Here is a 17,076-nt window from a genome sequence, read left to right as displayed (position 1 = left end):
TTTCATATGGCTTATGTTTATTTCAGACTACTGTTATACTACTTCATTTCAATTTCAATCTGTCTGCTTGTTGTACTTACAAATTATGCAAGAAAACTACAACTTTAACATGAACAGTTTATTTTGCATTAATAAAGACATACATGTCTTGTGCACTTTATCAGATGATCTTTAATCAATCTGAATTTTTCCTTAATTAATATGAATCGTGATTGACTATAACACATTTTAATTAAGGTAAACAATTAAATTAATATGACACCTGTGGTCCAAATACATAACATACAGTAGGTTTTTTTATATTGTTACATTATTCTGATCTTTCAGAAATCTGATACATTCAAAGCAGCTTTACATATTTAATACTGCTGAAGCCAGACAGATTTACAGTAAGCTATTCTTATGTTTGATCTTCTCTCTGATGAATCTGTACAAGTCTGTTGCCGAGTGATGTTCACGAGTGTAGTGTCCACCAAATTCTTTCAGCAACTTGTACAGTTTATCTGTTGAGAGTAGAAATGATCAGGTTACTCTAAACCAGAAGCTGAAAAACAACTAGCTTACATTTAGTACTGTATTATTGTATGTTTGTAAAACAACACTGAACACCCTTGGTTCTTGAATTTGGCTATTAAAAATATATTATAAAAATACCATTTAAAAACACTTAAAAATAATGCTGAACTGTAGTTTCTACATAAACAATACAGTTTGGGGTCTCTAATATTTTTTTAATGTTTTTGAAAGAAGTCTCTTGAGTTTACTAAGGATACATTTATTTAATAAAAAATACAATAAAAACAGTAATACTGTGAAGTATTACAATTTAAAAAATCTATATGTAATATATTTTAAAATGTAATTTTTTCCTGTGATGCAAAGCTGAATTTTCCAGTCTTCAGTGTCACATGATCCTTCAGAAATCATTCTAATTCCTATTATTATCAGTGTTGAAAACAGTTGTGCTGCTTCATATTTTTGTGCAAACCATGATACAATTTTTCAGGATTCATTTATGAATAGAAAGTTCAAAAGAACAGCATTTATATATTGATGTTGCCAATTGAACGAGTCCTTGCTGAATAAAAGTATTTATTTTTTAATAATTAAAAAAAATGTACTGACCCCAAACTTTTGAACAGTAGTGTAGTGTATATCATCAACCTAAGAGCTACTATTGTAGTCTATTAATAATTTTAGCACTTATGCCTCCTCATTCCTGTATGTTTTGATTTCAGTGTATGTACTTACCTACGGTCACATCGTTTTTGGTCAGTATCTCATGCATTCTTTGTATTTCGTATGCAAGATGTTCATTGCGAAAGGTGAAGTAAGCCATGTCTCGTTCAGCCACCGCGGCAGCCATCAACTGGATGAGAGCTTTTGAGCACAAACACATTCTGTTCTGTGCATTTACTCTATTGTAATCAATGTATAGTGTTTATAATTTCTCCAGATCAAACGTGTGTGTGTGTGTGTGTTTCTTTATTACCTTTGAGTTTAGGATCCCCATTGAAGGCACCGCAGCCCCAGTTGCCTGTTGCGATAGCTGTTTCTGGTTTTCCGTGGAATCCTACAAATGCCTTTGAGAGCCACACAAGCCTGAATAACCTTTACAGTTAGGAATGGCAAAATTCTTACATATATTTTAATGTGTTAAAACTAGTACCTTGTTGAGTTCTCGTTTTATGTTCTCTTGGGTGTACTGCTCCTTTGGGTTCTTGAAGTCAAGAGCATCAATGGCAACAATCTGCCGATAACGCCTCTTCCACGTATCACTATAAGTGAATTTGACACAATGTTACATTAATTTACTCTTTTTTTTCTGTAAAACCAATGATATTTTGAAAAATTCACTTTTCTGAATTTTGTGCATTTGTCATCGTTGCTTACCGCTTTGTGCAATCATTGTATGGACCCACCCAAGAAAAGGTTTTGCTATAGCCAGAAGTAATGCTGTACATCTGAGGACCTGATGACACATTATAAATAAGACTTAGTCTAAGATGGGGACCAGCAGTAGCTCACCCCCCAAAAATGTTTTTTTTTTAATTCTCATCTTACTTTCACTTTTCAGTGGTATGTCAGCAAAGGAGTTACTATATGGGATTTTTTTTAGCTGCAGACTTTGATTCCATCCAGTTAGAAGATATCAAACATGTTTCATATTTTCAACCGATTTTAGAAAACGTATTGTTTTCATTTGTCACACGTGTCCTAGCAACAAGGCACATGTTTCTGCGTGAGTTTGTTATGATCAGAATGACTTAAAGGTCTGAGCCTGTATTCTTAAAGCTTCTAAGAATCCTCTCAGAGAGCTCCTAATTTAGCTTAAAACTTTCTAACTAGCAATCTTAGCTTAAGGGTGATTCAGGACCACTGGCGCCGATAGCCTAGTGGGCAGTGCGCTGACATACAACACCATTGTTACGGGCGTCCCAAGTTCGAATCCCGGCTCGAGGATCTTTCCCAATCTCACCCCCCCCCTCTCTCTCCCACTTCGTTTCCTGTCTGCTCTCCACTGTCGTATCATAATAAAGGCAAAACACCAAAAATAAATCTTTAAAAAAAGTGATTCAGGACCAATCTGAGAGCAACTCTGAACAAGGAAAAGACAAAAATGTTCTGCCTAGTGAGGAGACAGGGCTGACCCCGTTGCTAGGTAAGACAAATTCGATTGAAGACTATGATTGGTTGTCCAAAAAAAAAAAAAAAGGTGTTTTAAATAGGGTATATTTCTTCCTATTTTACCCTACTCTCTTTCTCACACACACACACACACACACACACACACATATAGAGAGAGAGTGAGCTGGGTAGTAACGGATTACATGTAATCTGGATTACATAATCAGATTCCAAAAATGTATTACTTGTAATTAGATTAAATTACATTTTAAAATGCTTGTAAGCAAACTACAGTTACTTTTTTATTGATTACATATTATTCACACAATAGTAATATTTTATTGATTGAAATTCCACTTTTTCATCTTTTAAATGTTCCCTTCTAAAATAGCCTACCACTTATATACAGTCAGAAAGTCTAGTAGTTTTGTGGACATTCACACAGAGATCAGTCATTAGTCAGGTGGCTACACAACATTTGACCACTGGATTCACAAAAATAATTTCAGGTTTAAGAAGTATTTCAATATACATTTTTATTTGGATTATCACAGGTTATTTAAGCATTACTATGTCTTTGGAAGGCTTTTGTCAAACTTGTTTTGCCATCTAATAATAATAATAATTCCTTACATTTATATAGCGCTTTTCTGGGCACTCAAAGCGCTTTACATAGAAAGGGGGAATCTCCTCAACCACCACCCGTGTGCAGCATCCACCTGGATGATGCGACGGCAGCCAGAGTGCGCCAGAACGCCCACCACACACCAGCTTATTGGTGGAGAGGAGACAGAGTGATGAAGCCAATCAGCAGATATGGGGATTGTTAGGAGGCCATGATGGTCAGAGTCCAATGGGCGAATTTGGCCAGGATGCCAGGGTTACACCCATACTCTTTTTCTAAGGACATCCTGGGATTTTTAATGACCACAGAGTCAGGACCTCGGTTTAACATCTCATCCGATCTGAACCCGTTTCACCTATTATATTTACTTGAAGTACCCCCGAGACGCTACATGTCGACGTGCCACCCACGAGGCTATCGGCACCAATATAATTTAAATTTTTTTAGTATGTATTTTATTTTGATTGATTTTATTTTATTTTTTTATTTTTATTTAATTAATTATTAGCTTTTCATTAAATTCACAAACCTTTGCAGTTCCTTTACAAACCCTAGTTTTGGAAACCTTGATGTAATGTTTAATGCACTTCATGTTCTTAATAACAATAAATGGAATATATTTTCTTTTTATTTTTTATATCAAGATGGTACAAGATTATCCTATTTAAATCAATGTGATACATTTACGAGTTTATCACATTGACTTAAATAGGAGTTAGGTCAAAAAATTTTAAAAGTAGTCCGATTACATTACCTAAAATGAGTAATGTAGTGGATTACACTACTAACTACAATTTTTGTCATGTAATTTGGAATCGGTAACGGACTACACTTTGAAAGTAATCTACCCATATATGTATGTATGTATATATATACAGTGGGGAAAAAAAGTATTTAGTCAGCCACCAATTGTGCAAGTTCTCCCACTTAAAAAGATGAGAGGCCTGTAATTTTCATCATAGGTATACCTCAACTATGAGAGACAAAATGAGAAAAATAAATCCAGAAAATCACATTGTAGGATTTTTAAAGAATTTATTTGCAAATTATGGTGGAAAATAAGTATTTGGTCAATTGTATATATATATATATATATATATATATATATATATATAGGAAAGTACGTGACACTCTTTGCACTACGAATTTTCTTGAATATGGGCCCTGGCGTGTGTGATCTTCAGTTGTTCATTGTATGATTTTAAGAAAAGTCGGCAAGTATATGATGATGATAGTGTTTTAAATCTTGTGCAGTGTATTACAGCCTTAAGATAACTTTGTGCTAAATGTCCCAGCAGTACCTGTGATCTTGAGGCACTCGTTATCAGCCAGTTTCTCCGTGAAGAGTTTGGCCACGATGAGCTCTGGACTCATGAGGAAGAGGATCTCCTCCTGAACCAGTCCTGACTTCAGCACTCCTCCACCAATATATTTGCTGGCAAAGTCCACCTGTCCAGAACAACATGATGTAGATGAAACTTATCTGAAGAACAGGTACAAAACTGATGTTTAGATGAAACTGACCTGCAGCATGCCTGTACCCTCTTTCTCAATGGATCCTTCTGAAGAGATGTGAAGGTTCCTCAGGGGCATCTTCTGTCTAAAGTCCAACACGATCAGTACGAGGCATGTCAACACGCTTTAGTCTATTTACTGTATTACTAGTGCAACTTACTTATTCCAGTCAGGGAGCTGTGAGGGTGGAATGCTAATCCTTTCAAAACTAACCAGTCCATCTGGTTTTGATGCTGTTAAAGAAGTTCAACGAAATTACATTTTCTTACACTGAAATGAAAATAAATTCCTTGCTCATCCTTTGAAATATTTGCATGCATCACTGACATATAAACTCCCGTTCAAAAGTTGCAAGGATGTGACAGTGAAGACATTCATGATGTTACAATAGATTTCTATTTCAAATAAATGCTGTTCTTTTGAAATGTATATTAATCATATAAACCTGGTATAAAAAAAAAAAGTATCCCAGTTTCTACGAACATATTTCATCTCTTATCAATACTGATAACTATAAGAAAATGTTTCTTGAGCATCAAATCAGCATATTATAATGGTTTCTGAAGGATCATGTGACACTGAAGGCTGGAGTAATGATGCTGAAAATTAAGCCTTGCATCACAGGAATAAATTACATTTTAAAATATATTACATCAGTAAAAAGTTATTTTAAATTATAATAATATTCAACAAAATGACTGCTTTTACTGTATTTTTTATCAAATAAGTGCAGTCTTGGGTGAGCATCAGAGACTTCCTTCAAAAATACCTGGATCTTGATCATGATTTTCATTTGTCACTGTGTTGAAGTAATGGAATATGGCCCTCAGTTTCTCTGCTTTCTGGGATAATTTTGCTGGGTCTTTCTCATTAGCAAATAGGCTATGGCAAAAAAATATATATGTATATTATAAAACAAACAGATATGACACCAGTATTTTCAGATCAGAATGAAACATTCAGTGTAATGTGATCAGAGCATCACCTGCTGAAGTTGATGGTGGGGAAGTTGGAGTATTCTGAACCAGGTTTAGTGTCGTTCCTGTGAGGGAAGGTGCAGAAGAAGGCATTTGCTAACAAACTGGAAATCTGCTGCTGAGACATTGTTATGGCCTGGTTTTGTTGCTGTCGCAGGAGAGGGATGGGCTGGAATCAGAGAGTACAGACATTGTAAGTATATCATTTTTATTGTATGGTTGTTGCTTGTCAGATTGTACAATATGAACCCATACAGTACCTGTTTAATGAGATCAGGTAACTCAAGAGCTAGTTTGGCCATCTTTGGGATCAGCAAATGGAGATTATTGTCAACTGTGTGTAAGCGCTGTAGAGCAATTACAAAAATTAGTCTGTGTATTTTCAAATTAACATTTACCTGTCCTCTGATACAGAGAATGATTCACTAACCTGACCATAAAGATAAAGCGCATCAAATGTCCATTTTCCCTTGTTGGTGGAATTGTAAGACATTATTGCGGTCTACAAATAGACAAAAACGGATAACAGGTCACATGATAAACACACTTTAGCTAGTGTAAAAGTATTTGTCATTGATTAGTGTTACAGTACCTCAGCATCCCCAATAGAGTTACTGCCTTTGGTGAGCTTGCGCAGAGCATGACAGGTGGCTTCCCAGCGAGAGGGTGGTGCATGGGACTTGTTGTGGGACAGAGGCTATGGGGAATAATAATTATACTGAATATAATGATCTTTAGAGAGAGAGATTTGTTCCAATGGCATTCTGGATGCTCATACTTACATACAGATGTGGTAACTTCACATTTTTGGAATCCCAAACATGAGTTCTTTGAAAAGGGACAATCACGCCTCTTTGGAAACATGTCATCTGCTCAGACAAGCCAGTAACATGAATTATGATCAAATTCATATTCATAGCCCACTTTATAAAGTAAGATTATATAATACAAGAACTGAGAATGAAATTCGATTCTTACATCTATCATTATTATGTGTCCAATCGGTTTCTTGTCAAACTCTGTGGAGAAGTTTTGCATTGTTTTGAGGTTCTCAATGGGATATGTGGGACCCAGCTGTATCCCAAGCTGTGGTCTTGTTCCCGAAGCATCTGAGAATGGATCTGAAGTGTCCATGGGTGCACCTTGAGAGGGCCGGTTTGAGCTGCTTTCTCCAGATGCACTATGGGTTGGCTTGGGGTTTTGGAACTCATCAGATTTGGCTTTTTTGGCCATTTTCTCTGCGCTCTCATTAGACAGGCACGTTTTTTCTTCCCTTTCATTCTCAGTAGATGTGGGCTGGCTTGTGGCCCCTTTGCCTGCAGAATCAGTGGATGAGTGCTGGTTTTTGGGTTCTCCTCTTGATGACTGATCACCAGTGTTTCCACTGTTATTTGTCTGATTTAAGCATCCCTTCACTTGAGTGCTGTCTTGCTGTGACATCTAAGGCCAAAATAAAGCAAAAGCATCAGAATATACAAAACAAGACAAATCAGCTTTTTGGCCTATATCTTGATATGTGCGGATCTTCATTTTTCTATGTTTGACCCGTTTTGGATCTACCTGAAGGAAAGGGCGTGTTTAGGGCCCCCTTTAGGGCAACTGCGTGGTTTGCCTGGTGCCTAAACACACTAACTTACTGCCTGAAGGGCGTGTTTACAGTGTGAACACTTTCTTATTCCAACTTTCTGGGTACCCAAGAACTCACTAGAGTACGAAAAAGACAGGAAACGCGTATTTATAAGGGTAGTAGGTGGTCAAAACATTAGTACGTAGTAAACAAAAGTCTGTGTACTCAGAGTTACATGTACATTGTCGGAAGCGGAAAATGTTAAAATGGTCTCTCTCCTCTATTTTATTTTGATTTAATAATTATATACAATATGTAGTGGTTTAATATTTGTCCTGTAGTGTTTGGTGCTCTTTCGCTTTCGATTTTACGAACTATGTGTAACGTTACAATCAAACGCGATGTTTTTTATACGGACCACATGCAACTTTCGCGAGGTTTTACAATTGGTGTGTAAAACAGAACGTGCAGGAACTTGTAAATGACATCTACTCACTTGTTCGCGTGCAGTTGGCGTCCAGTGTCTGTGAAAGCTTGCGGTCGCTTGTGTGACTAGAACGAAAGTAAACGCGCGAGAATGAAACCTTGAGCTGTGGCAGTTCCTGAGAACTGCAGCATATGAGCGATGACGGGATACGGAAACACCACAAGCATTTATTGCTAAAGCTGACATTTAATCAATTCTGTCATAGTGTTTCCTGGTCAAAACCGCTTTATTAATCGCTCACCTTTCGTCACATGACTGTTGTCGTTCGTCTCTTTAAACACTAGATGGCGCCACACTCCAATATGCTTTAGTTGTGGACGGTGTTTGCTAAATCATAGTTGCTGACAGTATTTCTCATCATTAAAGGGATAGTTCACCCAAAAATGAAAATTATGTCATCATTTACTCACCTTCATGTCATTCCAAACCTGTACGAGTTGCTTTCTTATGTTGAACACAAAAGAAGATATTTTGAAGATTGTTACAGTTGGTGGTTGCCATTGACTTCCATAGTAATTTTTTTTCCTACTATGGAAGTCAATGGCAACCACCAACTGTTTGATAACCAGCAATCTTCAAAATATCTTCTTTTGTGTTCAACATAAGAAAGCAACTCATACAGGTTTGTAACAACACGAGGGTGAGTAAATGATGACAGAATTTTCATTTTTGGGTGAACTATCCCTTTAAGGTTTGTGATTTGAACAAACCACTAATACTAGTAAACACTTGTGATACGCACTTAAATGATGCATTCTGAATGTTTAAATCTCTGTTTTCATATACAGACAGTGGCCATGTCTCGTGGTGGTGTGTATATATATATATGCCCAAGCAAAGTGGCATTTATGAGGTACAGAAACAAAACATTGAAACTTAAAGTGCTAAATTGCTAGACCTTGGAAAGTCTATACCATGGATGAGAATGGAAAGGTACAGGAAAGGGTGTCTGTTTAAAACTTAAAGCAAGAAAACTACAAATTTAACAATAAAGTTTATTTTGTTTTGAAGAAGCCATACGTGTCCTTTATCATGATTATCATTATACTGATCAGATTCAGAATATATACATATCGTATGAATCTTGAAAAGCTGTAAAGCATTTTGATTACGTAAATATATTTCTATGACACCTCTGTGGTCCAAAAAGAAATACAATTTAAACAGCAGTTTTGTATTAGTTACTTAATTATTCTTATTCTTCAGAGTTATGCTTCACATGTTTAATACTGTTGAACTGTTTTTGACTACTTTTCTCTGAAATGAGATTGTAGTACCCAGACAGATTTACAATAAGCTAATGCCCAATCTTCTCTCTGATGTATTTGTACAGGTCTATTGGCAAGTGATGTCCACAGAACTTCTTCAGCCATTTGTACAGTTTATCTGTTGAGAGAAGAAATGATCAAATAATGCTTCATATTAATGTTACCACTGTGGTTTTAGTTCATCTTTGGACTGAATGTTGATCTAAAACAAAAAACTATATTAATACTGTGTATTTGCAAAGCAGTACTGAACAGACTATTTTTTTAGTAGCATCAGTTCCAGAAGTAATTTCAGAAATTCCTTACTTCAGAAATCCTGAACCAAACTGGTGGATCTCCCTTCAGGTAGCGTACTTCTTTTCTGGGAATTTGGCCATTAAATTTAATATTTGTTTTAATTAAGCTAATATAGCACTGCACTTAACATCTCAATATCTATGCACAATCAGCTTGTAACACGCCAAAGAGAAAGGAAAACTTGAAATCGCATCATATGACCCCTTTAAAAAAGCATCATATGACCCCTTTAAACATTGTTGCTGAAGATCTATTTCTATGAAGAATCTATGTCTAAAACTCTATAGGGGAAAATGAACTAGCATATAAGGCTAGTGCATTAAAAAAACAATGTATATAAGCAAAGCAATGCAATTAATTCAGCCTAAGTATATTTCTTTTCTTCCATCCAGTGGGACATTATTTTGGCCTGACAAATGGTGCACACTGTGTGATTGTTAATTTAGTTTTTGTCTTGCATGATTGTTGCTTGTCAGATTGTACAAGATGAACCTGAGGAGATCTTGTGTAAAAGCCAAGACAGACTCTAAGTCAATCCCAGGGAAAATAAAATGTGCATGCAATGTAAGTCACTTTGGATAAAAGCATCTGCCCAGTGCATGAATGTAAATATAACATTGACATGATTTACAGTGTTTACCTAACATTTGCATTAATTCTGACAGATATATTCACACTTCAAATTTAAATGCTATTGAAAAAACTGTCACCAATGTTTTGCCACAGAAATGATGGAATTTGTGCTTATTATTTAGATGGAGGAGGTCATTTTCATAAAATATTAGTGTGAAAAGAATGTTACATAATGAGATTTAGGTTGCACATCAAACATTTTTAAAGAAACTTCTCAAAGACTGATGATTTTTCCCTGCAACAAAAGACAGCATGGCCAAAATCATAGCCAATATTATACAGTAGACCAGACTTAACAAAACTTAACAAATTAATTAATTAACACAATGCAGGAACCTGTAACATACCTGTTTAATGAGATCAGGTAAATCAAGAGCTAGTTTGGCCATCTTTGGGATCAGCGAATGGAGATTATTTTAAGTGCTGAAGAGCAATTACACAAATCTGTCATCAATACGTATTTTCACTTTAACGTTTACCTGTTCTCTGATATAGAGTGATTCACTAACCCAACCGTAATAATTAAAGTGCATCAAATGTCCATTTGTCCTTGTTGGTGGAATTGTGTGCCATTATTGCAGAAAAGACATAACATTATGATAAACACACCTGAGCTTGTGTCAAATTAATTGTCATTGTTAGAGTACCTGAACATCCCCAATAGAGTTATTTCCTCTGGTGAGCTATACCAGGACTATAAAATAAAAACAATATTAAAACATTTTTTCATTCAAATTTATATTCAATATACCAGTCAATTTTTAGGTTTCAGGCTACTTTTTTGTAACTTGTCCTCTGTAAAACGAATATGAGGATCATTTTGGTAAAAGATGTTTAGAAATTGTTTTGATTTTTTTTTTTTTACAGTGTCTGCATTTAATGGAGCTTTCGGTTCTTTGACTGCTCTAGCAAACTTCCACGTGAACCAAACTTTGTACAAAGATTCTCAACTATGGTATGCAAGATATTAGAAAATGATTTCATACACTATTTTACTTTACTTTTTCATTACAAAATATGATCAAATCCCCATAAGAATGTTGAATTCATTCATTCATGACAATCATGTTTAAAGACCAAGGAAGGGAGCTGTCATGGTTAAACCTCCAAACTAAAAATCTCTGAATGTAGGTTACTCTTTACAGTAGGCCAACTTTGAGAAATAAAACTGACTTATAATATCTCAAAGATATGTATAAAAATATAATGTCAGGACATTACCTCTTATGGCCGAGTCTCAGGAGAATAAAGAACACAAATCATATAGATTAGAATATAAAACAAAAAAGACAAAAGGCTTCATTTTTATTTGTGAAAGTTTACATACTGTATGTTTTAACGGGGTTCGAAGGTTGCAATAACGTTGAAAGTTCGCTTCAAAGTTAGAACACAAATATTCTCCTGCGAACAGCTGGAGCACAAGACTTTGCTACTGTTTCAGGCGATACGTTGATCAAATATGAGATTGCGTTTCAAGAGACGAACTTTGAGCAGTGCGAAATTACCTTTGCTTTAAATAATTTAGCAGACATTCATAAACATATTTTGCTTATTGGCTAAAATGATACTGAAAGTGATTTTTGTTTTGGCAAAAACTATCAGTGTTGGGGAAAGTTACTTTTAAAAGTAATGCGTTACTCCATAGTCTTATGCACACCCCTTCAAGTAAAGTGTTACCAATTAAAAAGTAATGCTTTACTTTACTAGTTACTTGAAAAAAGTAATCTTATTACGTAACTTGCGTTACTTGTAATAGATTACCCCCCAACACTGAAAACTATGATTGCCATGGTCAAATTTTAGGGTAATTAAACAAAATTCAATTGAAGTAGGAGAAAGAAAGAAAATACAAATAAAAAAGTGTGTCGTGTAAATCAAACTCGTATATTGAAAAAAAGGATGCTGAAATAGGCCATGCATTTCCTTTCAATTAAAATTACTATACACTATGTAGTGCTTTAATTTATACTGTAGTGTATGGCGCTCTTTCACTTTTGATTCTGTGAATTGTGTGTAGTCTTTAAAAAACATTGTTTTTAAAAGTAGCTACCATAACTGAAGTGAAGCAGAACTGGGAGGGAAAAAAAGGTGATATGAAATGATATCTACTCACTTTTTTTATACTCCCAGATTTGTCAAACCTGCCAATCAATGGTCGGTGCCTTGTTCTGGTGGCATTCGTCACGTTAACCAAAAGATGGCGCCACACTCCAATTATTATAACCATTCATTACTTTTATAAACTTGTTTTATTCACGCTGAAATTAATTTCGCTTTATGTGAATGTCACGTTGAAATGTACCTTAATTTGAAATAAAAAATATTAAAACCGAGCTATTTCTAGCTACGCTGTCAGGAAAAAAGGTACAAAGGCTGTAACTGGGACGGTACCCTTCGAAAGGGTACACTGTTGTGCCTTATTAACTCCTAAATGATGCATATTAGAATCTTAAAGGTGCATATTGGTACCTTAAGTGTACATATTAGTTCCTAAATGGTACATATAAGTACCTTTTGAATGGGTACCACCCCAGTGACAACTTTTGTACCTTTTTTCCTGAAACTGTATTTTTCTTTAGTGTTGTTCTTAAAACTGCAGTTACTAACCACTGGCCATTGTGTCTCAGTTAGGTCTGCATAACAAACCTGTGCTCACTGGTGCCTGAAACCCTCAGCGGGACGCCATGGACGGAGATTCACCTCAGGCAAGAGGAACAACAGCTCTCTTTAAATGTGAAAAGCTCTCCCTGTTTGATTCAGATGGTTGGTCCTTTCCTGAGGGTTTTTTTCTTCTCCTGCACCCTCTGCTGTCTGACCCATCACATGATTGGCCTGCTGTCCTGAGCTGCAATCTCATTATCTCTGCTACCTCCACTGGCCCTACAAGCCCAAACTCAACAGCAAAATACTGAATACATTGATTCAGTGTTGAATCAGGTTTATAATATTACAGTCATTATATATCCTTAACAATGGCAAACCTAAAATATAATCAATATGCAAGCATAAATCACAGATACCTCTTTTTGAGAGCTCATATATCTTGGATGACACACTTTCTTCAAGCTTTCTCTGTTTTCATCCAATTAGGAGGGCTCTAGGATGATTGAGACAGACAGAATGTCCTCTTCAATCGCTGCCTCTGCCTCTGATGTGGCTGTTAATGTCTGTCTGAGTTATGGAACTGCATATGATCCAGCAGCTTTATACAACACACGGCGCCTTAGGTGACTCTACATTTCTAATATGACAACTAGTTTGATGACTCGCCTCGTAACAACAAATAGTGTGCGAGGAGGTTCGACAACAGGTGTAGAGTCTTTCAAAGAACGTCCATTTTCTTGTTTCGGTCTGTTTTTATCATAAAAATAGAAAAAAAGGACAATATATAAAAGAAATAAATATATTATAAAAAGAAAAACCTACAATATAGTAAATACAATATAAAAAATATAGACAATGTTTATATATCTATCTATCCACACACACACACACACACACACACATATATATATATATATATATATATATATATACATACATATATGCATATAACAAATCTTACTGAAGGGATCAGTTTTTAATAGGAAATGTTTCTTAATGAAAATTCAGTTTTGCCATCACAAAAATAAATTCCATTTTAAAATACAATAAAATACAAAATATTACATAATATGTTATATAAATGTATGAAAATTGTCCGGAATATCGTTCCGTATAAATGTATTATTTATATATATATATATATATAATTTTATTTTAAGAGTTATATATATATACACAGCATAAAATCAGTATTTAAAAAAGAAAAAACATTTAGTGCATGTGTGCATGCTGTATATATGTTTAAAATGATAATAAAATTATATATATACATATGAAATAATGCGGTGAGGTGGAAAACTATGATTTGTTTTTGAAAGGTTAGCAGTAACGGTTTCAAATTAAATGTGAAAACACATTTAAAAAACAATAATAAAAGATTATAAATGTGTATATGTGAAGTGTTCCAGCACAGACGTGAGTGCTTCCTGATGAAGTCAATTTAATATTTCACATTCACAATATTACTCTTTAACTGTGTTTTTATTCAATCTATGCAGCCTTGGTGAGCATAAGACTTTTATTTTTTTCCAAAAAATTAAGACGTCCTACCAGCCCCAAACTTTTTAACATGTATTTACAATTATAAAATTATTAAAATACTTAAAAAAATCTTTATTAGAAAAATACTCCAAATGAACATGATAGGTTGAGTAAGAAAACTGACTGCACAAACAACAGCAAAAGACAATTCTTATGTTATTTTCCTATTAACCATATTTCCTATATGACACAATTAATGCTAAAACACATTTATAATGACACGTTATGCATTTGGCAGACGCTGTTCTCCGAAGCCAGAGTTGCATTGCATTCAGTGTAGACATTTGATCAGTTCTTGCTTTCTCCTCCTTTTTAAAAGTTGATGAGCCTTTTTGTCTTAATTATGCCCGATTGTACGGTTAGTTGCAGTTTATGATATGCATTTCGGATTCTTTTATGCGCCCTGAACAGACTCGGTGAGCAGCTAAGCAGGGCTGTTCCAGATGATGCAAATGCAGCAGGCGAGGTAAAGCTTCTTGTTGCTGGTGTTTCGGAGAACAAGGCTGGAATGAACAGCTCTTTCAAACCGCTCCTGCCCCCTTTTTGCTGCCGACTGTTATTGTCGGTCAGCCACTTCCCAGGAATGTTCCTCTTCATGCCAGGCAGAAGTCACTGAAGTCACTGCAATGGAATGCAGCGCACAACAATGTTGACTTAAAAAGGCCAGAAAACGGAATTGAACTGGACCTGGATGCGCGCGCGTCACATAGAGCCTAGACATTAATTATCTCGCTTTAAACACAGCTGCATCCCAAACGCTGCGTATGGTCGTACCAGGTTGTGGATTTGTCAGCCGCGCTGCGTGAACGGGAGGGGGACGTCTTTTTCAGCAGTCAGATTACTCTTTGTCTGTCCTTTTTGCTCACCCAATGGGAGCACAAAGACGGACAGAGCTGGCAGAGCGGCATTCTAGCTCGCAATCTGCCGTGCACTGAGATTATTAGCCGGGGTCAGTTTGACAGCGCTCATGAGGATCAATAGCCGAGTGCTGTTTGACCCTCAAACAGTGGGCGATGTGGTGCGCGGATCGAGGGGGGGTTGGTTGGTTGGTTGTTCTAGCCTGCGACATTGTTAAATGACTGCAGTAGATGGGGAGAGGGAGGGGGATGCAGCAGGTCGTGGGGGATGGGAGCCTGTGGGAGGTGGCATTGACATCGATAGCTAGGAGAAAGATGAAAAAAGGCAAAAGAATCTCAGCACCTGTTTCCAGGGCAACAGGGAGCTGCTGAGCATAAGTCTGATTTACCCCCCCTCTCTCACTGCACTGGCCGCATGCAGTGATGCAGGCCCTTCAGATTGACGCACACACAAACTAATAAAGACTCGGGGTTTTGCGCAGGTTTCTGAGCTTTGAACATCGAAAATGGTATGGAAACCTGGACAATTAAAGGGGTCATATGATGTTTCTAAAAAGAACATTATTTTGTGTATTTGGTGTAATGAAATGTGTTTATGCGGTTTAAGGTTCAAAAAACACATTATTTTCCACATACTGTACATTATTGTTTCTCCTTTATTCCCCGTCTTTCTGAAATGCATCGATTTTTACAAAGCTCATCGGTCTGAAAAGCGAGGTGTGCTGTGATTGGCCAGCTATCCAGTGTGTTGTGATTGGCCGAATACCTCAAGAGTGTGACGGAAATGTTACGCCCCTCACCATACTGTTGATGCTGTGTCCAGCCAGAGCGACGAGACAAAAACATTAAAAACCATTTTAAACGAGGCATTTGTTGCATCCAGTGGGGACATAATTATGGATTATAATGACTTATACGGTCTTTTTAGGTGTTGCGTTGCATCGCGCCGCGTAAACATAAAACCATGTCTGCATTTGTGATCGGAGAAATGATGAACAACAAGCGCTACTCTACACTGCTCAAAACTCGGGTTTCAATCGTCAGTGGCAAATTCTTTAAATATAAAAAACGTACTTACAGTCTGTGAGTCAGAACAGCCGGCATTGTAGTCTACTCCAGGGGTTTTCAACCTTTTAGGACATGCGCCCCCCAAAGTTTGTCTAATTTCACTCTCACCCCCACCCCCACCATTTTTTCTTCATGTAAAAGATTTTTTTATAAACTAAAGATGTTTTTTTCCCCAGTATAAAGAACCTTTTGTGCAATGGAAAGTTTCCATGAATTTTAAACCTTCGTACCTTCGAGGAACCCATAAGAGCCAATAAAGAACCTTTATTTTTAAGAGTGGAAAGATTACGAAAATGTTCTTAACACTAAAGGTTCACATGAGCAAAAATTTGCAGGCAAAAAAAAGGTCCATTGTATATTGACATTAAAGTGTTGTATCAATGTATCAAGAGGAAGTCACTTCCAAACCAAGCTGCTTTCTGCATGACCACCTGCGAAATTCCAGATCGCGTGATTTCCTGTTAAAATTACTGGATTTTGCAAGTGAAAATTCGCCGAACAACATTAAATGTCACCGCATCTTTGGAAAAAATTGTTCTTTAAAACATTGTTCCTTGAAAGGTTCTTTTGGGAACCCAAAATGATTCTTTCCCTTTTGCAACCTTTATTTTAAGAGTGTTGGCTGTAATGAGATGGAAATTGAGATTTGACAGTCCGTTCGTCGTACAAATAAAAGAAATTATATAGTGTGCAAGTTGTATGGACTATTTCTGCAGTGCTTTTTCGAGCATGATCACACTGAACAATTGATGCTAAATGACAGAATTGTAATTTATAGATGAAATAAATTCTTTAGGCATTAACATCCATGGAATCCTTCCACTGAACAAAGGGTTCTTTATAGTGGGGGAAAAAAAGATTCTTTAGATTATATAACATGTTTTTCACACTATAATAGTTCTTTTAAGAACTGTTAATTGAAAGGTTTTTAGGGAACCAAAACTGGTCTTCTATGGCATGCAAAAAAACAACAACTTATTTTAAGCATTCTAGCATAACGAATGATTA

General features: G+C 36.1%; 1 protein-coding gene across 1 annotated transcript; it reads right to left on the bottom strand.

Moving 5' to 3' along the window:
* Positions 1–56: 56 nt before the first annotated feature.
* Positions 57–8,061, bottom strand: LOC107554544 (poly(ADP-ribose) glycohydrolase-like). Its single transcript, XM_016237085.1, has 16 exons — positions 7,809–8,061; positions 6,724–7,185; positions 6,528–6,614; positions 6,338–6,442; positions 6,176–6,247; positions 6,006–6,092; positions 5,754–5,914; positions 5,538–5,650; positions 4,929–5,001; positions 4,778–4,853; positions 4,555–4,702; positions 1,894–1,972; positions 1,670–1,778; positions 1,493–1,583; positions 1,252–1,380; positions 57–503 (listed from the first exon to the last, which is right to left on the bottom strand). The coding sequence occupies exons 1-16, from the start codon at positions 7,983–7,985 to the stop codon at positions 385–387; spliced, it is 2,088 nt and encodes a 695-aa protein (XP_016092571.1). The 5' UTR covers positions 7,986–8,061; the 3' UTR covers positions 57–384.
* Positions 8,062–17,076: the final 9,015 nt, after the last annotated feature.

Source organism: Sinocyclocheilus grahami, unplaced genomic scaffold (assembly GCF_001515645.1).
Source record: "Sinocyclocheilus grahami isolate Dianchi unplaced genomic scaffold, SAMN03320097.WGS_v1.1 scaffold505.1, whole genome shotgun sequence".
NCBI lineage: Eukaryota > Metazoa > Chordata > Actinopteri > Cypriniformes > Cyprinidae > Sinocyclocheilus > Sinocyclocheilus grahami.
The sequence above is the reverse complement of the archived record's forward strand: the minus strand, read 5'-3'. Positions and strand labels throughout refer to the sequence as shown.

Bases quoted from the DNA above. Each gene is read 5' to 3' on its own strand.
- LOC107554544 (XM_016237085.1), bottom strand. From the start codon at position 7,985: ATGTCAGCTTTAGCAATAAATGCTTGTGGTGTTTCCGTATCCCGTCAT. The intron at 4,854-4,928 runs GTAAGTTGCACT...GTTGGACTTTAG, and splicing joins CAGCTCCCTGACTGGAATAA to ACAGAAGATGCCCCTGAGGA. The intron at 1,381-1,492 runs GTAATAAAGAAA...TGTGCTCAAAAG, and splicing joins TGGGGATCCTAAACTCAAAG to CTCTCATCCAGTTGATGGCT.